Source organism: Rhipicephalus microplus, chromosome 1, assembly GCF_043290135.1.
Source record: "Rhipicephalus microplus isolate Deutch F79 chromosome 1, USDA_Rmic, whole genome shotgun sequence".
Taxonomy (NCBI): domain Eukaryota; kingdom Metazoa; phylum Arthropoda; class Arachnida; order Ixodida; family Ixodidae; genus Rhipicephalus; species Rhipicephalus microplus.
Genome location: NC_134700.1, coordinates 76,699,708 through 76,727,342, shown reverse-complemented (window position 1 = coordinate 76,727,342; position 27,635 = coordinate 76,699,708). Strand labels below are relative to the sequence as shown.

General features: G+C 47.3%; 1 protein-coding gene across 2 annotated transcripts in view; it reads left to right on the top strand.

Annotated features, from left to right (window-relative positions):
* The window catches only part of LOC119178679 (venom metalloproteinase antarease-like TtrivMP_A), a 369,468-nt gene that overhangs the window by 94,666 nt on the left and 247,167 nt on the right, over positions 1-27,635 (top strand). For both annotated transcript variants that reach the window (XM_075881864.1, XM_037429911.2), the window contains one exon: positions 8,761-8,826. In XM_075881864.1, coding sequence (XP_075737979.1) covers positions 8,761-8,826 — 66 coding nt within the window. The remainder of the gene's footprint in view (positions 1-8,760; positions 8,827-27,635) is intronic.

The following is a 27,635-nucleotide window of genomic DNA, read 5'->3' as shown; positions in this document are numbered from 1 at the left end:
TTGCAGAAGGCGAGCCACTTGCGTAAAGTGTGCGTCCACTCAACACATAACGGACGAATGTGCCTCAGAAGCCACTCATTGTTCGGACGGTGAAGGAAATCTCCCTGCCTACTCATGATCCTGCCCGACATGGAAAAAAGAGAAACAAATACTAGAAATCAAGGTCAAATTTGATTTGTCTTTCCGAGAGCCACGTAAACGTTTTTCACTGCACAACCCCTCGTACCCCTCCTTTGCAGATGTGACACGCCGGGGCGCTGCGCCACATGTTTCTGCACCCCCGAATGTCACACACAGTGGGACCGCGGTAGTGCCACCAGCACCCCCGGCTGAAGCTGCCTGTACTGCTCCGCCACCTGACAAACAAGGGCTGGCAAACCCCCGTGTCTGCTGAACCTCAGACCACTGCAAGCGCAGTTAGGTCCGAAAGTTCTGTGAACGAGCCTGCCGAGCAGGCGCCATCCACCACCTCGCAAGAGGTGATGCATACAAGTATGACTCCTGCAGTGCCTCAGACGCCGAACGATAGGCGCGACTCTTTGAAGCGCGCCAGGAAACAAAAAACCCAAAATACAGGGCCCTCAAAAGGCCCTGTAACCCAAGGCAACACTTTTGTACACACAGCACCACACAACACTGAAATGACACAAATACTGCAGTGGACCGTCAGAGAACTGCTGAGAAACCTCGACGATATCCAGGAGCTCTTACACGAATATACACCAAAAGGGCTGTGTGCAAGAAAAACACTTGAAACCAAAACACACCAACTTTACACGCAATTACGTTATCTTTAAAAAGGACCGTAATGATGTCATTGTGCCATCCGGAGGTGTTGCCATTATAGTCAATCAAGAAATTTCGTGCACACACCTACCACTACAAACATCCCTTGAGGCGGTGGCTGTTCGAGCAGTTCCTCTCAATAAGCTCATCACCATCTGCTCTTTATACATACCTCCACAACACCGTCTTGAAAAGCTTGAATCCCAGTCCGTCACAGACGAAATTCCAGAACCCTACCTTGTCCTAGGGGACTTAAATGCACATGGTAGCCTCTAGGGTGACTCTCGCTGCGATGCGCGAAATCGCCTGATTGAACAGTTTCTTTTTTCTTCCGGTGCGTGCATCCTGAATAGAAAAGAGCCAACTTATTAAAACATCGCTAACAATACGTACTCAACAATAGACCTCAGCATAACATACCCATCACTGCTGCATCTATACTTGAATGGGAAGTCAGTAATAATCCATACGGTAGTGACACTTTCCTAGCGTTATCAGCACATCACTAACAAATACAAGTCCTGCACAGGTCCCCAAACGGCTCACCGACAAAGCCGATCAGAAAATTTTTCAAAAATGACTCTATTAACTTGGAGTGACATGACAGCGTTAAGTATAGAGGATGCTGTGTGCTACTTTACAGCTTTCTTGGTTGATGCAGCAACAAAAAGTACTCCACAAACATGTGGACCCTCAGGCAAACGACGAGTCCCATGGTGGTTTAATGATTGCCGTAATGCGCGAAAAAAAGCAAAATAAGTCAAGGAAGTTGCTTAGAGACTCGCCGACTGCCAAGAATCTTGTAAACTTTAAGAATGTCAAGCCGCAAGGAAGGAGGACGCGCAGACAGGCAGGAAGGAAAAGTTGGCACAACTTTTTATCAGGCATTATTTCATACACAGATGAGGCAAGAGTCTGGAATATAGTTGGTAAGGTTGCAGGACGAAAGGCACATTCAGTGCCTCAAGTGAACACACAAGCAGAGAGTTTGGAAGACCAGGCGAACACTCTCGGAGCGCACTTCGAACAGGTCTCCAGCTCATCACACTATAGGGAAGCGGTCCGACGATACAATACCCGAATAGAAAAGCAAAGATTATAGCGCAAGCCCACAACACAGGTATACATTAAACCTTTCTGTTTGGCTGAACTACAAGTCTCACTTACCTGATGCAATAAACCTACACAGGCCCGTACCGTGTGGCATATGAAAAGTTAAAACACCTGCCCAATGAAACCCAGAAAGCTATCCCCTTTCTGTAAATGTAATATGGTGTTCCGGCGAGCTGCCCTCAGCCTGGAAGGAAGCTATCGTTATCCCAATTCTAAAACAAGGCAAGGACCCGACCTCAGTTTCCAGCTACAGGCCAATAGCGTTAACCAGCTGTCTCTTCAAGGTCTTTGTGAAAATGAGTAACAGGCGCTTGATGCATTCCTTGAAGTTAATGGCCTACTTGACCCACACCAATGTGGGTTTCGAGAGGCTCGGTCCACCACTGGCCACCTTGTCTGTATCGAGGCACAAATTCACAACGCTTTTGTTCATAAGCAATTTTTTCTTTCTGTGTTCTTCGATATAGAAAATGCATATGACACTACAAAGCTCTTTGGCTTATTGCGAGACCGGTCACATTTAGGTGTGTGGGGTAGAATGCTGACAATTATTGAAAGCTACCCTCCCAGCCTTATATTCCGTGTCTGAGTTGGCACTGTCTTATCTCAAGTATTTTTCCAAGAAACAGGAGTGCAACAAGGAGGTGTATGGAGCTGCACACGTTTCATAGTTAAAATGAATTCGTTGCACCTGCCTCTCCCACGTAATTTTTTCACTGCATATATGTCGATGATGTACAGATCGGTTACAAATCGTGCAACATCTGAATGAGCCAACGTCCAGTTCAACTAGGGTTGAACAAGGTATCTTATTGCGCAAATGAGAATGGTTTTATACTCAACGCGCAAAAAAAGCACTCGCGTCTTGTTCTGCCGAAAGAGGGGCCTCCATGCTGACCCCGATATTGACCTGCATGATCAACCTTTGCCAGTGAAGACCGAGCACAAGTTTCTTGGACTAGCATTGGACACAAAGCTGACCTTCATCCAACACATCATGTATTTAAAAGACAGGTGCTTAAAAACAATGAATATTTTGAAAGTGCAGTCATGCACTACGTGAGGCAGTGACAAGAAGTGCCTGATGAATTTATATAAAAGCCTCGTACGCACACGCCTAGATTATGGTGCTCTAATCTATCAGTCGGCGGCACCATCGGCCATGAAGATTCTCGACCCTGTCCACCATCCAGCGATTCGGCTCTGTACGGGTGCTTTCTGAACTAGCCCTGTAGAGAGCCTGTACGGGGATTCGAATAACTGGTCGCTCCACCAACAAAATTGATACCTGTCTCTTTTGTACTTTCTGAAGGTGAAGGCAGACAACAAACACATCTCTCATTTCACAAGCAAAGATTTGTGTTGTTCTGCCTTGTTCGAGAACCGTCCTTCGTTGCGGCGACCCAACTCGCTCCGTGTAAATGCCTGGCCGAAGAAACAGGTGTGCATCTTGTCGAACACAGTTTGATGGCTCCTGCAGCATATCTCCCACGGTGAAACTGGCAGCTTATAGACTGTGATGTCTCTTTTGTTGAAGTCACAGAGCACGCACCCCTTGCACACATACATACATACATACTTCCTCGAACTACAGCATAAATACACATACTCTGAGTTCTTTACCAATGCCTCTAAGTCCAACACTTCTGTGTCATATGCAGCGGTGGACCAATCCTTTTGCGAGGCAGGTGTTCTTCATCTTGATGCAAGCATTTTCACAGTAGAAGCTTACGCAATACTGGCGGTCGTAAAACACATCAAACAGATAAAATTACAAAAGGCGGTAATATACACAGATTTCCTAAGTGTGGTCAAAGCCCTGAAAACTCCTAAAAACATAAGAACCCCGTGCTGGTGTCACTTTACTTACTTGTGTGCACACTGTACACATCAAAACAGCATGTCGTTGTCTGTTGGGTGCCAGGGCACCGTGAGATACAAGGGAACGTTTTGGCCGACAATCTGGCTGCTTCCGCCAACGACACTACTTCCAATCAATCAATACCGATCCCTGCACTCGACTTAAAAGCGTTTCCAAAACGAAAGCTCAGGGGTGTTGGCAGAGCACGTGGGATAGGCACACGGATAATAAACCTAATGCTATTAAGCCACAACTAGGTAATTGGCCACCACTATCAAAATCACGACACACATAACTACCACAACATGGCTTAGAGCAGTGCATACACACTCCACACATTCATATCTTCTATCCACCGGTAATCCACCATATTGTAAGAGATGTGGAGAACCACTTACGGTTCTCCACATTCTCGTCCAGTGCGATTACCTAGATGCTCAAAAAAGCACTTTTTACTGCCCTATCGACAGCAGCTCCCTCTACACCCTGGGATGCTCATCGGTAGGGATCCGCTTTTTAAACTGCAATCACTTTTCACGTTTTTAAAAATTGTTCATAGCTTAAGCCCTATATTTTGAGGTCATCCGTACTACATCTCTATCTTGGTGACTACATCTCTATCTTGGTTTTATTATCATGAAATTTTGCCATTCGCTTTCACTGCACATATCTCATGGCACTGTCATGATTTTATTACTTCCATGTTTTAACCCGCATTAGCGCGAGGAATTTTAAGCCCACTTTACCGCCACGCATCATATCATTGTTCATATCTCCAGTCTACTGAAATGGCGCTCTTTGGCCATCAATTGGCCCTTGCGCCATTAAAAACCACTCATCATCGTCATCATCATCATCATCACTAAAGATCGACGAAAACGTCGCTGAGATAGCAAAAGACGCGACGTGACCTTTCATTCCGGAGATAAGTTCTTACAATGGACCCCAATTTGAGCGTCGGGGCTCTGCGAAAAATGTCTTCACCGGTACGTTGGCCCGTACACCCTTCTACGACAAACTTCCCCGGTGAGCTATCTCGTGATCGCGCTTCAGTCCGTCACTGACCGCCGTCGTCGCGACACGGAATTTGTGCACATGTCACGCATGAAGTCTTTGATTACTCGTTCAGCTGATCTATGAGGTGGGGCCAGGCTGTGCACTTCGAATAGGGGGAATATATTGTAGGCATATTTATTGTACTTCATGGTTCTCTCTTTTACAGAACCATTATCGCGATATGGCTCGTTCGTAGCTGTTTTGAGCTGAGGCAATTATCGCGGAATAGACGCTCCGGCTGGTCTTGCCTGGTGCAGACTTCTTGTGTCTTTCAATATCTTTAGTGTTATTTCGTAGCATTTCGCTATATAGAATGTCACAGCTTTGCCGCAAAGGTGCATCAATGAATGCGACAGCAACAAATTGGAATGTCAGACAAAGATTGGCATGCAGATAGAAATGTGCCCTGCGTCGCTCACGCACAGATGACACACGAAAAGTACTAAGGATGAACGTGAATAGTTGTCTCAGTTGTTACTTCGCTTTGTCTGAAAAGTGCGCCCTTTTCGCAAACGAAGACTGTGCAGTGAGTGCAGTGACTTTCTTGTGCAGGGTAACTACAACAAAATTGTTCCGGTAGATGCCTAAAGCGTACGACTCTCCCCACACTCTGAGGCAGAAGGGTGTTAAAAGGGTGTGTGGTTCGCTCTTTTGGGGACTAATGGGGCTGCCACAACCAATATTCTCTTCAAGGACTAACGGCACCCGGCCTAACAGTTAGTTCCCACTGACGAGCTTAATAGACTAACATTTAGTCCTAACATTTACACCTTATTTAGTAATCGTTAGTCCCACAATTCACCTCAAAGGACTAACATTTAGTCCCCACATTTGCGCCTTATGGGGCGAATGTTAATCCCCACATTTACACCTTAGCAGGCAATCGTTAGTCCTCACAGTTGCACCTCGCTGGACGAACGGTTGATCCACTCAAATACTTCAATCGGATGAACTTTTGAACCCCAGTTCAAACATTGTCTTTTGTTTATTTTCCGCCAGGCCAAATACTTTTTCGCCTGTTTTTCTGCGCAGTGAGCTACACATAGCGCAGAAAAGAACACGTGAAAAAGTAGTTAGCCACCCATGTGTAACTGGTTTCGCAGTTACAGCAACAACAAAAGACAAAAGTGACACATCGAAATATTTTATTTTTTTACATACACATGAAGCTTCTCCATTCTTTTAAGTGAATTCAAGATGAAGTGTACAAGTCCAGTCTCGTTGTCACATCTTGTTCTCTCCTTGTAGAGCTCCTCCGATAGAAGCAATAGATAACAGGCATTGCAGACGCCACCGCACGCAGCCTTCTGCCTGTTGTGTTTCCATTGCTGTACTTACAATAATATAGTAAAAATAGTTAGGCACACGTGACAGAAGATGAAGATGCACGCATATGACAAGTACGTGCAAGTTAATATGAAAACATCCTTGTAAAATATGTCACACAAATAACTTTACCTTCACATCTCGCACAGTCCTTCTGAAACTGCTGTGACGAAAGAAATGAATGACAGGCATCGCAGACGCCAGCGCACACAGCCTTCAGCACGGTGTGTGCCGACGGCTGTACATTAAGTATGTAAAATAGTGTGTCACAACTGACAAAGAATGAATACGATTGCATATAAGAAATACGTGCAAGGTGAAATAAAAACATACGTGACATATGATATGCTATTAATTTTGCCGTGATGCCACACATCGTCAAAGGCTCATTTCGATCCCCGTAGCGCAACAGCTTAGAAGCGGCGGCCGCAGCCGCATCTTCGCGAACCACCGTGCCGCCAACAAGTCGGCGAGTCCTAAGCGAGTGACGTCGAGCACGCGAACGCGAGACCAAACACGGCGCTGCACCCGGAGTGTCTGCCGCCAGCCAACTTTGAACAGGAGAGCGAGCGTACGCTTGGCCACCACCACGAATTGCGCCAAGCTGGTTTGGAGCTAGCGCCGAAGCAATCGACGGTAATGCGGCCCTTTTCCAAAAACTCGAGCTAGTGTAGCGCGCAAACATGATTCCGCCGCAGCGGCCAGCAGACGGCGCCGAGCTCTTTGCGACCGACTGATGGAAAAGCCAACTGTAATGGCGTCCAATTTTCACTCACTTCCGACGCTATCGAAAGCCCCGCCAGCCTGTGCTGGTGCACACAGGGCGCGACATACTACAACCAAGCTCGTTACGAGAACCAGCAACGTGTTTTCGATGACTCCCAACACAGCGACGAGGTCTCAGCCCAATATTGTCAGCCTGGAGCTCATCGCGGCGGCGGAGACAGGCAAGCACTCGATGAGTGAGCGTACGTGAAGCCGACGGCAATGGCAGCCAATTTCAGGCGGTGGCAAGCACAGGCGAACTGCAGACGCCCAAGCTGACCTTCACGGTGCATTTCGTGTGTGCGATATACAACACGAGCGAGCCCGTCCGGCAAGCGTGATCCGTATCGCACACGCGACAAGTAGAGTAGTCTAAAGACTGATCACCTACTTTCGAAACAATCCAGCGCTGATTTCTGCCCTGAATAGGACGTAATGTATCTGATAGGCTTGCTGTCTTCTCGGCCGCCATGCGTGGCTCAGTGGCTATGCAACGAACTCACAGGCAAGTGGTCGGACGTTCGACTCCGCGCGCGGGAGTTTTTTTTGGATAATTTTTTGTCTTTCTTGCGTTATTCTTATATAGAAATGCATGTACATATACAATGAATGACGATGGTCACCAGCGCCAGCGTCGGTGGCAAAATCCAGCCGAGAGTGTTCATATATATTTGCTATAGCAATAAAAAGTTACAACATAGTCACCTTCCCTCCGCATGCTTCGCATATCATTAATTCCTAATAATGTGTATTTTAAAGGCTGGGGTTCAGATTCCCCCTACCAAAACGAAGAAAAGAATGGTAAATGTAAGGGCTCGTTTTCATTGTCAGGCACGATAATATTGAGAACTGACAGACAATTTATGACAAAGATAATTGGGTTCACCAAAAAGCCGCTTTTTCGTGCTCTTTACCTCAGTTGTACGTAAGTCAATATTAGTGTAGAACAAGTAAAAAAATAATTGGCCACCATGCTTTCCTTGTCCTATCCATCAAATTTATTAGGATTGTGTCAAACAAAGGAGCAAGCCTCTCGGAAACAGGCCCCTTCCTACTTTGATTCATACCGCGGTCCACTCCTCATGAATATGCAGTGAAGTTGCTTTAAGAATAACCTAGGTTTGTTCTACTACATCATGGTGTATTCAGCTCAATACAGCTAAGCTCCCTGGCCGATGGGCGAACTTCGTGCACCACCAGGCTTTCCTTTCAGAATGCTTATGTGTACGGCCCCCAAAGACAACTTATCTCAGCTCACCTTACATATAGTGTACACAATAGCCACTCCACTTGCAATGTTCACGGGCTTGACTTCGCAATAAATTTTGTAGGAAACCTACCCAAAGACGTAGCGGGTTCTAGCTTTACGTTGCTTCCTTGCCTGCCCTTGTTACAATGCAGACACAATTGTATTGTCGTCAGCAAGCTTAACTCCAAGTCTCCACAGCGTTGCCTCGACTAGTCGCACTCATGCAAACTACGAAGCGCTGGGTGCTGCTGCCAGAATGTTACATCACTATCCTTGGCCAGTATGTCGTCAAGCATTGGTAGCATCTCGGCAACAGAACCCAAAGCTACACGGTGCTTGCGTCAACCTAACCGTTTCAGGGCACGCTGCGGAGCGTTAAGCTTGCCTGCACATCCAAAAAAGGCTACCGCTTCTAACTTTTCTTGCATTTCAACGGCTGAAAAAAATTTTGCTGAAGGAGATGTATGGCAAAACGTAAGCAGTAACGTCAGTGTGCAGTCAGAAATACTTATGTGCATTGGTAATATTTTGTTAATTGTTGTGAGTGTGCCGCGACCTTCGGGAAAAGCCCCCATTCTCGCGTATCTTTCGTATTTCTTTTCAGAAAAGGAGTTTTTACGCCCACGGGAGCGAAGTGGCCACGACAACAGTCACGACAACAGGGTCAACTGTAAGTACCGCTTCAAGTGCGTTTTTCTATTGCTGTCAAGCGCACCTACTGCATAAGCAAGCGGATTTATTATCCACCCATTGTAACAATAATAGGACAAATGCTTTAAAATAAGAAGGTACGCGACGTTCTAGATTTTGCCGAAAAAATAGAGACTACTCTGTGGAGCGTGGAGACAAACTAATGCTAAATTCAGTAGTGACTTCAGTAGTTTGACAATTAGTTTCGAAGAGACGCACAGCAACATGAAGGAGAGCAGATTGCACGAAAAGGCGTTCTGGTACTTGTACAAGAATAGCGTTGACTCAAAGTTTACAAGAATATCATTAGCAAGTCTGGCAGTGTAAGCAACATGGTGAGAAGAAGCGTTCAACGAAACGTCATGCAGAAGAAAAAAAACTGGATGGCATAGAAGAAACCCGTCTCTGAGTAACTACATACAGCATGGGTACACATGGAATAAGCAAGAATACATTTTCTCATAATTCAAGGCGAAGAGACTCGCTGTTTGAAGGAAGGTCGGGTTGTATTAGAAGGCGTAGTTATAAATTGAGATAACGTAGAGATCTCTTCTCGAATGTGGAAGTATACACTCGAGTGTGTGTTAGGGTGCCAATTTAACTTACACTTGCTTCGGGTTTCAGGCACAAGTTCGAAAAGTAGACAGATGGGCTACAGAGTAAAATATGACTGCTAGATTTGTGGCAAGCGTGTGAGGGTGCCAGTCTAACTTACACTTGCTTTGGGGTTTATGGACAATTTGGAAAACTAGCCAGATGGGCTACAGGACAAAATATGACTGCTAGATTTGTGGCGGAAAAGCACGCAGAAACAAAAAAGGAAACAACACATAGTTTATTCTGCGATAAAACGCAGAAAGTAGGGGTGTGAATTTGCGACGTTTTAATGAGAACATTCTTTCAACTGGAGAAAAATCATGCTGTAATATAGTGTAACAAAGAGAAAGCACAAGAAAAGGAAACTTTATGTTTTAAGCACAATCGTGGCACCATCGCTTAGGCATTGCTTCATCTTCTTCGTCTTTCTCCTTCACGGAACTACCCATCCCGCGCCAGTAACTTCATCGATATGATCCACTGCATACCGCCCCCTCTTCCCTGGAGTCTGAGCCAGAATACGAAAGGACGTGAATACGGAAATTACGCGGCACATAGTTTCAGCTTGCTTGCATGGGAGGAAAAAAACCCGGTTTCTCCTTTTGGTGCCCAGTTTGGAAATAAGTTCCAGGCGGAATCTAACAGGGCGGAGGGCTCTCACCACCTGAAATGGACCAAAAAAACCGGGTAAGAAACTCCTAGAAACACTGTTTGACATGTCTGGTGCTTCAAACCATCACTAGGTATCCAGGTTTGAATGCGATGGTATTCTCGTAGGAAGACGAGCTGAATTTCGCCTAGTGAAGAGCTCTGGCCAGGCGTGCTCTAAAGCGACCTTTCTGGTGTATAGCTCCGAAGTACTAGTTTGATCCGGACAGTTGTGCACCATCGTGTTCAAACCAAAGAAGCTTTCTTGCGGAAGCCTTAGCGTCTTTCCGTAGACAAGCTTGAAACATGAGTCCCATGTGATTTTCTGCTGTGACGTATTGAGGGCGAAGACGGCTGCGGTGACGCATTCGTCACAGTTTTTGTGACTAGGGTTCACATGCGGCGACAGTAAGTACTTTGTGGTATGATTTTTACGTTCCCCCAGAGATTTTGTTCATTGGTGCTGAGGAATGACCGTGGCATGTCGAATTCCATGATGATTCAAAACGTTCCTGAATCTTCGCGACGTGAATGCTGTACGACGGTCAGGAATGAGAAAGCGTGGCGCACCGTGTCGAAAAACGGCGTTTTTGTTGATGAACGTGAGGACGTGCTGCACCGAAAAGTCGTGGACGTCACCGACTTCGGTTCAATTCATTAGATAGTCCGTGAACCGTGGTCCACGGCAACGATGAGGAACTTGCTGCCGCCCGACGTACGTGGAAACGGTCCCAGATGATCAAGTCCCAGAATCTTAAAAGGTGTTTCCGGAGGAGGGATGGGTTGCACAGGAACCGGTTGCGCCGGATTTGTGGTGGCCTTCCGTCCTTGACAGACTGTGCATGACAAAACGTAGCGGGAAATGTCCCTGTGCATGCGCTGCCACCAAAACCTCTCTTTTATGTGTGCCAGCGTCTTGTTCAGCCATATGTGACGGACAGTCGGGGCGCAGCGGCACATGAATAGTACCTAATATCGCACGAATAATGACACAACAGATGCGCATGGTCCATTTCGATAATTTCGGTGATAAAGAATTGCATCTTGGGCGACATACAATGCCGAAAGATTTGTACTATATCATTTGGAAGTGCGTACTTTCCCGGATAGTTGTCAGGTTACATCGACTTTTTTGCGTATTGTAGCTGTGTGGTTTGTAAATCAATCAATGTAGTGGCTGAGGAGATATCATTCAAAGCTGTGAGTAGGCGAGACAGATAACGTCTTGTTCACGAGATCTGCTGCGATGGACAATAGAAAAGGTGTAATCCTGCATTTTGCTGGCTATCCTAGCAAACAAAATATAGAAGTCTTTTTTTTGTTTGATTCCAGTGAAGGGCGATTTTGTCGGTAACGACCGTGAAAATTTTACCATAAACATGTGGGCGAAAATACATGAGTGCCGAAACTACCACCAAGCACTCATTTTCAGAGGCGTGGTATCGGCTCTCTGGTTCACTGAACCAGCGGCTAGCACATGCGGCTGGTCTCCCCTTCCCGTTCTTGTTGACTTGCAAGAGAAGAGCTTCGAGGCCAAGACCACTGACATTAGTCTGTAGAATAGTTCGGGCATTCTCGTAATAGTGCGCCAGCGTCGGTGGTGCTTGAATGGCTGTCTTGAGGTCTTAGAAGGCAAATTCTGTGTCAGGACCCCATTTTCAGCAAACTTCATTCCAGCAAACATCAAGGGACAAAGCTTATGAAATATGAAGCGAAGCTTAAGCAACCTTTAAGACGCTTAGACATTGTGGGAAGCCAAATGCATGCAATGGCTTGGAGCTTCGTAGGATCAAGGCTGATGCCCTTGGCACTGACTACGTGCCCCAAAATTCTAATTTTCGAGAAGCCGAAGAAGCCCTTAGGAGGCCTAATGAAAAGACGAGTGTCTTGGAGAGCACGCAAACCATTTCTAAACGCGCGAGGTGTTCGGTAAACGTGGTAGCATTTTCCGAACACCTTCAAACAAATCAAAGCCATCGACTACTTGAGATACTCGTCTATTATACGCTGAAATGTAGCAGAAGTGTCGGAGAGGCCAAATGGCAGGTGGTTAGACTGGTATAAGCAGTCCAGAGTTATAAAGACGGTTCTCTCAGTGTTATTTGCGTCTAGCTTCACCTGCCAACCGCCAGAAAAAAGATCCAGCGTAATGAAAAAACCGGCACCATCCAGTCGGTCTATGGCATCCTCAAGATGATGATGTGGATATATGGCAGGCTTAGTGACACTGTTCGGCAAAACCAACTCAAGAACAAATTGTGCCATCTTTCTTGATCGCGCTGTTGTACTCTTGTATGATTTTTGTGCGGAATTGTATATTCAGGTTTCATTATGCACTAATCATGTTTTTTTGTTTTTCTTTGTGAACTGGACTCTTGCCCGCATGCCATAGATTACTTAGGGCTACGGAGCAGTCAAACCACCTCTCGGCAGCTTTTTTTTCTGTTTTTCTCCATCTGTAAGACTTACAAGGTGGAAATAAAAAAATTGACTTCATTTGATTTGATTTTTTTCAACAAGGACTACGGGGCTGACCAGTCACTCTACGAACACGATATGGTATGATGATGAAGCATGTAATTCACTTGCTTAGCGATTTCTGCGCGTTTGGAGGCAGAGGCTCGACGCGGGTAATGCCGAACAGGAACCTCACAGCAGGTGCCGATTCTATGTGGCACCAAAAGAGTGTGGTCGCGCTCACTGTGTGACATTGCCACGCGGTCACGAAATTTTCGTATGAGTGTTTAAATCTCACCTTTATGTGATGTACTTCAGCTTAGACCAAAGCTGAATTCATTCCAGTCTAAGAGCGAAGCATTAGGTGGCGAAGATGCTACGGGCTGTACTACTGCTACAACAGATTGGTGCTTTAAGGTTCATAAAACACCCAGAACAGTGCCTGGCAGCATGCACATGTTACTGTCGGACACGTTGAAGACAAGCACTGCAAAGCTTTTGCTGGCACAACGATGGAGATCCCGCGGCATTGTAAATCTACCTCTGGACCGGGAACAAATGGCGCTATTTACAAGAGTGTCCGGGCCAACGAAAGACGTTTCATGGCTATTAAAAAAACCCACGCAGCTGACGACAAAGGTATGATAACGGTGGTTGCCGTAATTTCAGAATTCTAAAGCTGCGTCGATTTTCTAATTTCAGGTTATTCACTTCTGCAGGGGTGCAACAGGGCGCATGGGTTTGGGCGCAGTCTTGAAAACAGCCAAAGTGTTTTTGTATCAGGCTTAGAGCAGCCGGAAATATGTTTTTGAGCAGGCTTGTAGCTGCTAGAAGGGTTTTTTATAGAAAGTTTAGAACAGTAGGAACATTCAGACCAAATTTAGGCCCGTTCAAAGCACTTTTCAAGCAACATTGTTTCAATGTTGCACTTTTCAAACGCTCAGCTGTACTGTGCAATAGCCTTATATTGCGATAGAAATTACATAGACACTCCTGATCGATTTTTGCTGTTGTTGTCATGTGTCATATCAATTTAAAATTGATAGTATACTCCCACACTTTGTGAATATGTTAAATCCGCGAGTAAAAGCATGTTAGGGGGGTTGACGAACCCGGTTCAGCTAGAGATGCAACAATACGGCTCATCTCCGCCGCTTAAAGGGCACGTGCGATAACAATAAATACCCCCACCCGGGAGGGTCTAGTCGAAGCATAGAAGAACCACTCCGCCCGGTTTGAAAGAGCATGAAAAATAATGAGGGAGGGAGGTGTCGCTCAAGCGAAAACTATGAACTTTGCTTCTGAGAGCGTGGGCGTGATTGCTGTTGCGCACGTTAGCTCGGCAGCTATCAGCGGGCAACTCGCATACACGTGCTGCACTCTCATCGCGAAGCAAGTCCATGAAAAGCGTTTCTCTCTTTAATATGGCCGTATTCTCGTACATAAGCCTTTTGTACAGCTGTGTGAAATCAAATCCGAAAGAGCAAGCTGCCTGCCTCGCTTCATATAACATTACAATTAGCAACTGTCGCATTCATTGATTCATCCTTGTGGTACAACTGTGACCTTTTTAGTTTTGTATGCCCACCAATATTTTTCTTGCCTGAATTCGGCAGACTCAACCACCGAGCCAATAAGCGCGAAGTGCAGCGGCCAATTATACGAGAATACGCGCATACGCTCAATGAGCAGCCATGCGCACCTGTCCTTGGTAGGCTGTTCCGGGAACCGGACAGCACCCGCTTATTTGGGCACCGTTACTGCCCTCGTTAATTTCTCTTCCGGACGCAGCCATCATGTTAAAAACAGTTTCACTGGAATCGCGTAGCAACTACTGCGATAAAAACAAATTTCTGGTAACTCTGCAAAACGCCGGTGTAAGAAAACACAGTCGTGCCAGGAAGAGACGCTCTTCTCGCTGTCTCTTCGCGTTGAGAGCGTAGCCCGTAAACGTGGTCACGAAATATTCGCGCAGATGCCAGGCTTGATTGCGCACGCATGGCGATCGTAACGATGCCTTTAGGATCGAAATTCACGGCTGCTTGTAGAGCTGTTACAGCCTTTACAACACCGAAACTATAATGCTTTTGCAGAAACCAAAACGAATACTTCACCCACGTTTCTGGGCACTGGGCCTAATGGTTTCGCACTTTGTGGCTAAATCCTGGTTCTGCGGCACAGTACGGCGCCGATATGGGAGACTGGTGCTGCAAGGGTGGTTTGGCGCAGGCTGGCGCAAGTAAGCAAGTTGGGCACACAGTAGCGCAAATGGCACAGCAGTTCCACCACTGTTTCTTTTTGCACTCATGGCCATTGTTTTCCTTGTTGTATGAATACCGGCTTGCGAAACAATTTTGAGTATTTGGACGTTTCATCATGTGGTAGTTGTCAGCGGGCACGGAGCGTGCTGACAACTACGGAAATATGACCGCCAAGGGCAAGCTTTATCGGAAGCTTGAACAGTTGCTCGGGTTGGTGTCGAAGCGGTAGATGTCAGCTCAATGGTACAACCAGTGTTGCTAAACAGCCAACTAATGTCAAACTCTGCACGCCAATCAAAGTCTAAGATCGCTGGAACGCATATCTTTGGGGCAACAAAGAGCCACTGTCAAGCTGCCTTCCCAAGAGCACACCCATTCAGGCAGACCTTGCCGAGGCTAGATAAAGTGGCTCCATTAGCCGGGACAAGATTGGGTTGATCAAACTGCGCAGGGCTCAACGAACATCTTTTCGGCAACAAACTCAATGCGAGAAACACGAAGGCAGCCCCTGTATCCTTAAGTGCTTCAACGTGACGCGGCGAATCTCCAAGCTTCACCGGCAGAGTTGGCATCTCTGTGAAGGGCCCAAGTGAAAGAATAAGAACGAAAGTTCAGGTGACAATGTCGTTGGGAAAGCCATGATTGCTGTTATGAAGAAACACACCCCTGTGAAGCGTAGGACGTCGACACCAAGGGCCCCATTACGAGCATTGCTTCTACCTCCGAGAGACTTTTTGACGAGGGATTTGCATGGAAAAGGGCTTTGAGTGCTGCAAACAACATAGGAAGCACTGTGCGTGTGACATCTTGGTCTGTGTTTCCTTATTGCTGTCTCTCGCATATCTTTTCGTCGTGTTGCGGATATTGAGACTGTTGACAATAGCGCTGGGTGGTAGATCTTGTGAAACACGTTGGGATAATATTGATGAAGATGACAAGCCCATGAATTTCCCACTTTTTAGTAACACCTGAATACGTGTTGCCAGATATCTTTTGGCTTTGTGTTGACTGTTTCAAGGAAGTGGCCTTCATAATCATGAGTACCACATCTGGGTTAGGTGGTGGTTCGTTGCACCTTGATGGTTTCTCTTGTGAATGCTTCAACGTGTGTGCGAGTGTAGCGGCCTTCTTTTGATGCATCTTCCATATGAAGCACGGTGTGTATCACCGCAGTTTGCACATTTAGGTTGTGCTCTTGAGGTGCACTCCTTGTTTGAGTGAGGTCCAGCACACACTTTGCAGCATCTCGGTCCTGTGCAGAGTCTCAATATTTGACCATGCTTTTGACACTTGTAACACTGTGTAGCTCCCCCAACGTATTTGGTGGCCGGGTGACTACAGACACCAAGCGTAACTCTTTTAGGTAAGGGTGAACCCTTGCCAACTTCCAAAATGACAAATCGACGACGTGCCTCTTTCCCTATTACTCCCTATTTGGGATTGAATGTGGTGAACCTGCTCGCTGAAACTACACCTTGATCCCGTAGAGAGTCTTGTAGTTCTTCATTAGAGTAGCTCAGAGAGACATCTTGTATTTTCTCTTAGTTCGCCGTGTATGAGTACGCAACTGGGGCTTCAACAGCTACGCCAGCCAGTTATGTCACCGCGAGCAAACGGTTTGCAGCGGGCAGGGTTGATACTGCAACCACCAAGCTTTTATCTTGTTCAGGCGGTGGTTGAAGACTTTCTCTTGAGTCGACATTACAACCGCTGATGCCACAATGTCATGGTTGACTTTCCATGAGCTTCCTCCTTCCACGTAAGGTCGGAAAACGACAGGAATGCCAGTACCTTTTTTTTCTAGGAGACAACCGTGAAAGGTGCCTGGTCCATATCCTCTCTATATTCTTCCAAATAAATGCAGCTGTCCTGTAATTGTGCCGTCGCTTATTTATAGGAACATGGTCTGTATTTCCCTATACAGAGGCTGCAGGAGTACTTGCCACTTCCACCATAGATGCGGCGTTGAGTTTATCTGTCAGGGATGTTTCGTGTCATGGTGGGTACAGCGTAGTGCGCCTAGAGGTCCGCTTGACGAGTTTCTCTAGATTAACAGGAGCCTCTATGTTATTAGGGATGGAGCAAGAAGCCCAGGAGAGGGATAGGGTCTGTCTGACTAAGAAGAATATGGAGAAAATACGTAGTGTACAGAGCTAACATGCCTGTTTTTTGTAAATCTGACTCTGCATAGTTCGCTAATTACCCCCCCTCTCCTATGTGGTGTGCCATCAAGGGTCCTAAAGGAATAACAAATGACTATGATAACGAACCTTCAAAAGTTTGGTAAACAAACATACATGTCCAGAAGTCCAAGTCACTCCGGAACACGATCGAACATCTCTACAAAACTATGCACATTGGCTGCTTCTCCTCGAAAAACAAACTTTGTCGAGCGAAGTGGCTCAGCATGTCTGTCAATCACGCGGCTTCTTTATAATGAATAGAGACTCAAACCCATAAATAAATTGTATGGTGCTTTGGTCTTAATGGTATTTCCGAATGAGAGAAACCTTACACCTTGAGTTGTAATAGGAAGTTCTTTTTTGATGGTTCTCTTTAAACTGTCCAGGAAATAGCATGCATCAAGGCAATCAACAAAATAATGCTAGATTGCTTCAGGCTCGTTGCGCAGTGTGCATTGTAGAGACAAGGCGCGTATATACCTTTTACATGAAGCCATGTCTTTACAGGTAATGTTGAGGTGTGTAGCTTGATGGAAAACGTTTTCGCTGCTGGTGATATACATACTTTATGCACACGGTAGAACACATCATCACCAGTTCGAGATAAATATTGCTGTCGGTAAACAGGCTCAAGAAAAAGGAGCTGACAAGTGTGGCAGTGAGTGTCGTTCTGTCTGCATTGTATAGCTATTGCTACGTAGCTATCGCATGAAGGGTGAACCATTCTGTCATCAGAAGACAACGAAGAGGACTGGTTTGCTCACTCTGTGTGCAGCGCTCCGAGTTTATCGGTGTAAATACACTGTCAAATATCCACGTCTCGTCTCATTTTACGTAACATATTTGTGGTGGACGTGCTGGTCCTTCCCTGTACCCATCAAGAAGGTCCGCAGTGGCCGCAGCGGCCGCATCATCATGGGTCCTACGATGTCACAGGTTCAAGGTACATGGTCTTCACCACCCGCTTATTCTATGACTCCTACCTACGTTGTCCTACCTCCTGCTCGTGATCCTGGCGTATTTTCGGACAGGATCGCCTTGACGTTGACAAGTGGCTCAACGTGTATGGACGGATCAGTGCCAGCTATACGTGGGACCCAACACTCATGCTTGCCAACGTGCTTTTTCACTTTGATGGCCCTCCGCGGGTGTGGTTCGAGACGCACGAAGCCGACATTACCAGCTGAGACACTTTCAAGGAGAAGATCTGTGACTTTTTGGGAACACCACTGCACGACAGATAACTGCGCGAAATCAGTTGGCTACTCGGGCACAGTGTCTACTGAATCCTACGTCTCGTATATTCACGACGTCATCGCCCTTTGCCGCCCGGTGTTGACGAACACATGCCCGAGCCTGAGAAGGTATCGATTGTGCTTAAAGGCATCGCCGACGATGCCTTCAATCTGCTTGTATACACTAACGTCACCACCATCGACGAAATCATCAGAGTGCCGGCGGTTTGAACACGCCAAGAGCCGCCGAATCACGCAGAGATTCACACGACTGGCCAACATGGCCGCAACTTCATCGTGTGAAGCAGCTTACCAACCACCCACCTATGGCCACGTCCCCTGAATTGTTCGTCGGGAGCTTGAAGCTGCCTGTCCAGCTTCAATTTAACAGCCTGTATGTACAACTCAAGCCACTGACCCATCCCACCCATCGGTAGCCTTATTTCAAGCTGTGGGTAGGCAGGAGTTCGCTAATCTCGGTCTTGCGTCAGCGTGTCCTGTGACTCACCCTGAAGTACGCCCATAGTCCTCAAGTAACGCTCACCGATCTCCTCCATCATTGCCCTTCCGGAACCCTACGCAATGGCGAACCCCTGACCACCAGCCAATCTGCTTTTCCTGCCATCAACCTAAACATATTTCTCGTTATCGCCGTCGCCGCTGGTCCAACCCACCACGTCAGAGGTACCCTACTTATATGCGCCCTACCACTTCTGGACGTCCAGCCGCTACACCGTCCAACTTTCACTCGCCGCCTCCTCACGAGCCTCTCCCCACTGACGCCCCTTCTTCCGGTCGCCGCTACTCCCGCTCCCCGACGCCGCTACGCCGCCAATCCCACTCTCCACCGCCTCGGCACTTTTACTCGCTGAGCTTCTCTGGACGATCGCAGCAGGAAAACTAGATATTGCAGCTTATGGAGGTGAAGCTGCAATACCAATGACGCCCGGAAACCCTCTACTGGCGCTGCCCGCACACCACAGTCTTATTGAAGTAAAAGTCGACAATGTTCCTGTTACTGCCCTTGTTGACACAGGTGCCTACCTATCTATTATGAGCGCACATCTACGCCGTCGTTTGCAGAAGATCATGACGACCTCTACGACTCAAGCCACACGTGTTGCCGATTGCGGCGCTGTAGATGTCGTAGGAATGTGCACTGCTCATGTCAACATTGCGGGTCATCACACCGTAGTCCTTTTGCCGTTCTAGATCGTTGCCCTTATGACCTCATACTAGGCCTTGATTTCCTCTCGGCACACTCGGCTTTAATTGACTGTTCTTCTGGTACGCTCAGCCTCGACCTTTCCCTGCTTTCTGATGCCTGTGAAAAGCCCGTCAGCTGCTTGGGTCAAACCACTTTTGTTCGCTTGCCGCCTCGAGCTGTGACATACGCCTGTCTGTCATCGACCCCTCCAGTTCCCGACGGATACTACATCGTTACATAATAGACGCACGACTGACGCGCAGTGTTACAGTGCCTCATACCATCGCCACCATAGTGCACAACTGTCTGTTTCTTCCACTCCTAAATTTCGGCCTCATTCCTCAAGTGTTGCCCTACCAGATGCGATTGCTCAACTCGCTGCCATAAGAGATGATTACATAAACGTTGTCGCTGTAACTATTCCGAACCAAGCCGAAGTCCCACGGTTACCTGGTTCTGCTGAGGCCATCTTTCGAAATATCATTGCACCAGACCTTTCGCCTGATCAGGCCGACGCTCTCTGCCACGTTTCGGCCTCCTACGGTGACATTTTTTTATATCTGTGATAGTCCCTTCAGCCAGACTAATATTGTCAAGCACCGAATCAACACTGGTGACTCTGAGCCAATCCACCGTCGGCCTCACCGCGTTTCCGCATCAGAACGAGTAGTGATTCAGAAGAAAGTGGACATCAAGCTATCGAAAGACATCATCTAACTATCGTCAAGCCCTTGGGCCTCCCCAGTGGTCTTGGTAAAGAAGAAAGACGGCTCCTGGCGTTTCTGTATTGAGTAGTGGCACCTCAAAAATAACCAAGAAAGGCGTGTATCCTGTTCCACGTATTGACGACGCACTTGACTGTCTTCATGGCACCACTTTTTTCATCTCTCTACCTCCAATCTGGCTACTGCCAAATTGCTGTAGACGTAATGGATCGTGAGAAAACTGCATTCGTTACCTCCGACAGCCTTTACCAAATCAAGGTCATGCCGTTTGGTCTCTGCAACGCCCCAGCTACCTTCGAGAGAACGATGGACATGCTGCTTCAATGATTTAAATGGGCGACGTGCTTGTGTTATTTAGAAGACGTGATTATCTTCTCACCCACCTTTGCTACACACCTTGAACGTTTTTCGACCATTCTATCAACATTCCGACATTCCGGCATTCAGTTGAATTCCTCAAAGTGCCGCTTCGGCCTTCGTCAAATTACTGTGTAGGGCCACCTTGTTGACGCTTCCGGTGTACGACCAGACCCAGCTAAAGTACGCACAGTAACGAACTTTCCCGTTCCGTGCTCTATCCATGCTGTTTGCAGTTTCGTGGGTATATGCTCTTACTTTCGCCGGTTCGTAAAAGACTTTGCGGCACTCACACGCCCACTCACAAACCTTCTCAAACATGACGTCCCGTTTTGCTGGAGTCCTCTTCAAGCTAATGCTTTCTCTCGACTAATCACCGCTCTAACGACACCACCAATACTTGCACATTTCGACCCAAATGCTCCTACAGAAGTGCGGACAGATGCTAGCGGTCACGGCATCAGCGCAGTTTTGGCCCAACCTCAGCGGGGCACTGATCGTGTAATTGCATACGCAAGTCGTTTCTTTCAAAGTTGGAGCGAACTACTCTATAACAGAACGAGAATGCTTTGCCCTTGTCTGGGTAGTTTCGATATTTCGCCCTTACTTGTATGGCCGCCCGTTCCTTGTCGTCACAGATCATCACGCCCTCTGGTGGCTTTCTTCACTGAAGGACCCTTCTGGACGACGTGTTTGTTGGGCGTTGCGTCTTCAGGAGTACTCCTACTCAGTTGCCTACAAGTCTGGACGCCTCCATCTGGACGCCGATTGCTTGTCCCGCTACCCTTTTGACCAAGCAGATGAATCGGTCGGCGAGCTTTGCCCCAGCGTAATGTCCATGTCTAGGTTTTATCAGATTGGTGACGAACAGCGTCGCGATCCTTCCTTGCCGTCACTCATTACCCGTCTGAAATCTGACCCTAACGACGTATCACTCCGCATGTTCATCTCCTAAATGGCACGCTGTACCGTCGTAGTGCCCAGCCAGATGGCCCTGAGCTACTTCTAGTCGTGCCTAACCATCTCCGTTCAGCGGTCCTGCATCAGCTTCACGACGAACCAGCTGCCGGCCACTTGGGTGTATCTCGCACGTATGACCACGTCCGGTACCGCTTCCTTTGGCGTGGTCTTGTGCGGTCGGTTCGACGCTACGTGGCCTCCTGCGATAAATTCCAACGTCGAAAACGACCTGCCCCACCCTCTGTTGGACTCCTTCACCCGATCTCCATCCCTACCGAACCTTTATTCTGTGTTGGTGTAGACCTCCTCGGACCGTTCCCTGAATCAAACTCTGAGAACAAGTGGGTCGATTTTGCTATAGACCATGTGACCAGGTTTGCCATCACCAGAGTGCTGCCCACCAGCACTGCTACTGACGTTGCCGACTGTTTGCTCCACGATGTAATTCTACATCATGGTGCCCCTCGGCAATTGCTCACCGATCGTGGACGCGCATTTTGGTCACGCGTACTCGACGACCTTTTGCACTCTTCCACAACGCAACACAAACTGACCACTTCCTACCGTCATCAAACAAATGGCCTTACCAAACGCCTAAATCGCACCCTCACGGACATGCTGTAAATGTATGGCTCATCTGACCACCATGACTGGGATCAAGCGCTACCTCACGTGACGTTTGCCTTTAATTCATCTCGTCATGATACAGCAGGTTATTCACCTTTTTATTAGCTCTATGCCCGCAATCCGACCTTACCACTGGACACCCTTTTACCGACTACTACACCTCCGCCGAGCGAATACGTACGTGATGCTATCGCTCGTGCCGACAACGCACGTCAGATTGCCCGCTCTAGGCTGTTGGCTTCACAAGCAACCCAGAAGGCTCTCTACGACAGCAAGCATGCCGACGTTGACTTCTCACCTGGTTCTCTAGTTCTTCTTTGGTACCCAGTTCATCGTGTTGGATTGTCAGAGAAGTTGCTATCTCCGTACAAGGAACCTTGCCGTATCATACGACGGGTAACGGACGTTACCTATGAGGCCATTCCAGTCTCTGGGTCAACGTGTCTGCAAACACCCCCCATCATGTAGTCCACGTCAGTAAGTTGAAACCATACCTCCCTCCTTCTGAAGAACACGTATAAAGTGCACCGAGTCGGTGCTTTTTACAGCCGGGGGGTAATGCTACGTAGCTATCGCAAGAAGGGTGAACAATTTTGTGATCAGAATACGACGAAGAGGACTGGTTTGCTCGCTCTGTGTGGTGCGCTCCGGTTTTATCGGTGTAAATACACTGCCAAATGGTCATGTCCCATCTCATTTTATGTAACAATATTCCAAATTGAATCTGGCTTTTAAAATTACATGGCCTCAACAATTTTTAATAAGAAACCCCATAATTGCGATTTTTCAGCAACGTTTGCCGTGAGAAAAAAAAAGAGGTCGGTGCTTAAACCTCCTTAGAAAACTGGCCTTACACAGGCTTGATTTCGGGAAAGGAATCGCCTTAATATGATAAATAAAGTGTTTTACAGCAGCGAAGATATAATGAGGTGTCACATATGCAAATTGAACAAGTGGTCGTCGCATGCTAGAACCCTTTTCAAAAGCTTAATCTTCTTCACCTATAAACTGGGGCACTTACCCACTGTGGGAGAATATGGGGATTAAAAAAGCTTCTGCGATAATTCTTCATCATTGTCAGCCACAGCACAAAAAAAGTTGCGCAAAGTTCTTTGCAAGTGTCGAAATGATACCTCCCTTCTCCGAAAAATAACGAAAAATGCCAGAATAAACGCCTATTACACAGTGAATAATATCCTAGTGGGTAACCTGGAAGTGTGCTTGCAGCAGCTACCAAAATAGTATTAAAATCACAGCATATTCATGAAGTGATTGATTATGAGTAGGGCGAAGCGTCCATCAGCTCGTCCAGCTTCCGTCCGTCCGTTCGTTCTTGCTTCCGTTCATCCGCGCGACCGTCCGTACGTCTATCCATGCATCCGTCCTTCTGTACATGCGTCCATTTGTGAGTCCGTCCATTCGGGCGTCCGTCCATCTGTTCATCCGTCTTCTAGTCTGTGTGTCCGTTCGTCCTTGCGTTCATCTAGCGAACGCTCCAATTACTGCCATCTCGCATCTCGTATCTCCTGTGGTACATACCCGCTCCGCGTGTCCGTCCATCCATCTGTCCGTCTGCTAGTCTGTCTGTCCATCCGTTCATGCGTCCGTCCGTGCGTCCATCTAGTGAATACTCCTAGTATCGCCATCTCCCATCTTGCATCCACTATAGCCCATACCCACTCTAGAGCAGGTGTGTGCCACCGGTGGCTACGTACGACAACAGCGTAGGAAGTATAGACCAACGCCTTAAAGAGCTTCGCCCAAAAATGGCTCTGAAAGAGATTTCTTCCTTCTTTCGCTGTGACAGTGGTGCGCGGGACGCACAGCACTGTCACAGCGTCACAAAAATCAGCATGGGTGGGTAAGATGGCTTGGCGAATATGACGAGCTGGTCAAGACATGAATGATGTCCCAATCTTGTTGCGTACGTCGTTAAAACACTTCCCGCCAGACAGTGGCACATACCCAAGGGCCGGTATGTGCCACGGGTATGGGGGTATGTGCCGCAGGTGATTGGCACGTAGTATCTGGCTAGTAACGACAACCACACGTGGGAAATTTCAAAGCGTGGGCGTTAAAAAATACCGAACATCAGCAGCGTTGACGGAATGAATGCAAAAAATGTCAGGGTCCCAGCAGGAATCAAGTCTAAGCATTTTACGTGTCGATGAAACATTCCATCACAAAGCTAGGCTAGATCTTGGAACTACTTTTTAAATAGATCCTAATGTTTGTGAAGCGTCTATTGTGGTTACAGTGCTGGCTATTCAATTTTAGCAACCTTACATATGTACTCATATGATTCAGCGTTCCCGTCGGGTAAACGCCAATTTTAGTTAGGTGCCATGCGCTTAACTTGATTTACTTATCAGTTTCTAGGGCTACCATCCTTGCAAGCCCCAGTGCTTCATATCAGCTCATCGCTTCTGGTGTTACTAATAGTCATGTTCCAATTGGCATCGTTGCGCAAGTGCTAACTGGTTATACAAACATCTGCAACTGTTCAGCATGTCTGTGCGTGCAACATTAATGCATGTATTCACCGTCCTTCGATGACGTGTCGCTCAATAGACAAATTACAACATGGTCACTTTCCTCCACATGCTTCGCATAAGTCGATTTCAAAGGTACGTGGAACCTACCAAATTTTTTTCCGTATACGTCTGCGCACAATGTGTATGCTTAGAAAGCGTAAAGCAGGGCTGTAACAGGCCAGGAATGTTAGACAAGCTCACCTGAGCTTTTATTTTTCATGCCATCTGCGGTCTGAAGCAGTAAATAAATGTAGTAACACACACACACAAACACACACACACACACACACACACACACATATATATATATATATATATATATATATATATATATATATATATATATATATATATAATAGTAAGACGTGTGTGCGCCTTACTAAGCAGACGGATTAGAAGTGTGAACTTTGGAAGAAGATCTCTCGTCTCGGCAGCTTTGTCCAGTGCGGCCTCGCCATCCGAGCCTTCAACTCGAAAACCCCCGCACCCCTACTTCAAACGTAACAGACTAGCGGAAGTAGCTGGGTACTGGGTATAACAACCAACGACGAGACGGCTACCCTTCAGACTTTACCAGGGTTGTCGCCTCACCGACCTGCCACCCCCTTCGCGCATCATACCAGACGAAGCAGAAGCTCGGGAACCAGCCACCAGCACTTTTTGGCCGCATCGCAAAGAGCCACGAACCTTCTCCCCGAAGGCCAATGACGACGTAGACGCATGGCTCAAGCACTACAAACGGGCAAGACAATACAACAAATGAGATGCTGCCTCCCAGCTGTCTCGTGTGGTTTTTTTACCTCTCGGACGTTGCACTCGTCTGGTAAGAGAACCATCAGGACATGCTGATGACGTGGGAACACCTTGTTGCTGAGACAACCAAGTGCTTCAGTAGCACTGCTGCGCAAAAAAAGCTTGCTAAGCAGACTCTTGCACAGCGGGCTCAATTGCCCGGTGATACCTGTATGATGTACAAAGAAGATATTTTCGTGCTCTGTAGCCAAGTAGATTGCAGCATGTACGAAAAGACAAAGTGGGATATTTGTTGAAAGATATTGCTGAGGATGTGTAAAGCTTCCAAATAAGCAAAGAAAGTCTTAATTGCGTGTCAGATGTCATTGAACACTGCCAGAAGTTTAAGACACTGAAGCAGCGCAGAATATAGCTGAAGTTTGCCCGCCTGGCCAGTTTCATATGGTGGCCAGCGTACACGCAGTACCACCTGTTGACCTTGCTACAACCATCCGTCAGATTGTTCGAGAAGAGCTAGGCAGACAGAAAAATGTGGCGCGTGAAGTGGCTGGCGCCTCTCGGCACCGTTTCCCGCAAGACATGGCTACCTCGTAGCTTCAGGATTTCGAGAATCAATCCGTCAACGCTGTGGAGTTGCGGAATCTCGGCGTAGCTATCGCTCAAGCCCGACTTACTACTAGAGACTGCTGTATCTTCTGTGCTGCCGTAACGAACGACCATACCACCGGCCAGTGAACGATGATGTGCGTCGCACTTACCGTGCCAACATGCCAGATCACGTCGAGGCGCTGTGACGACTACGCCCAGCTCCTGTGCGCTGCAACTGCGGCGTGACTGGTCACAGATCAAGGCACTGGAATAGCTCGCGAATACCAGGCTGCGTACTGCCACCCCCCTGGACTCAGCAGCCTGGTGTCCTACCTCTTGAAGAACTCTGAACCAGCTAACCAAGACTCAACAGCAGCTTCCGGCAGGAGCACTTTCGCAACACTTCTCCGGCCTCCAACTGAAGGGTGACACTACCTCCAGCACCTCGAGTGCACCGGTCACCGTCGCCCTGTCGCCATTACCTATCCCCACATCAGAAAAACTAGGCAGCGCGGCTACTGCGGGTGAGGTCGCTGGGGACTCGCTGGAAGTAGAGATACGTCCACTGGTGTTTTTGTTTAAAAACAGTGCACGTTTTTTAAGGGTGTACATACAACGGCTTTGGTGGACACTGGAACTACCGTGTCGATCATGAGTGCCGTGTTCAGAGCTTGTTTGGGACGAAAAGTAATGCTTCTGTGGGACAAAGTGGTAATATTCTCTGGCGTGGGTGGCAACTTGCTGTGTTTAATTGGTGTTTGTACGTCGGCAGCGTCGCTGGGTGATCAAGTGTTTGTGACTGAATTCACAGCTCTTCCATGAAGCATGCATGACATCATTCTGGGCATAGATTTCCTGCGAATGACTGGGGCCACTGTAGATTGCCGAAATGGCGAGTTTATCATTAGTCACGTGGTTCCTCATAGACTTATCGAGAATTCGGGCAGGGAACACGGTGTGCTCCGAGTCTACGAAGATACCGTTGTTCCAACCTTCTGTGCTGTATGTGTTGCAGTAGTTTCTTCGCATATTAATGACAACAATACCACGTTTGACGTGCTGGTGGAGCCTTCCCATTTAAGTTGTATAAAAAAGAACACGATGGCAGCCCTCTGCATAATCTCAGTGAGGGAACGCCCTTAGGTACTTTGGACAATTAATTGTTCAAACGAACTGGTGCTGCTAAAAGGAGGACTTAAGCTAGCATCGTTTAATGAACATTCGCCGGTCGTCAGCGACGTTCAACGTGATTACCAAGTGATCACCTGCTCACACAGTTTAAACATTTTACATATGGCTCATAAGTCACTGACTGCCGACAAGCGCAGTATGCTTGTGGACGTTCTAATAAAGTATTTGCAAGTTTTCGATTTTTCCCAGATTGATCATACGCCTTCGTCTCCTCCATGTCGTACACGTCACAGCGTAAATACAGCCCCTACGACAAACACCGTACCAAGTATCGCCATCCGAGCGCAAGATAATATACAATCAAGTGCGTGAAGTCCTCCAGAAGGGCATAATTCAAGAATTGTTGGGCCCTTGGCCAGCTCCTGTGATTCTTGTGAAAAAGAAAGACGGTACCCGGAGATTTTGTGTCGAATATTGCCGTTTGAACTACATCACGAAAAAAAGATGTCTATTTTCTTCCACGAAT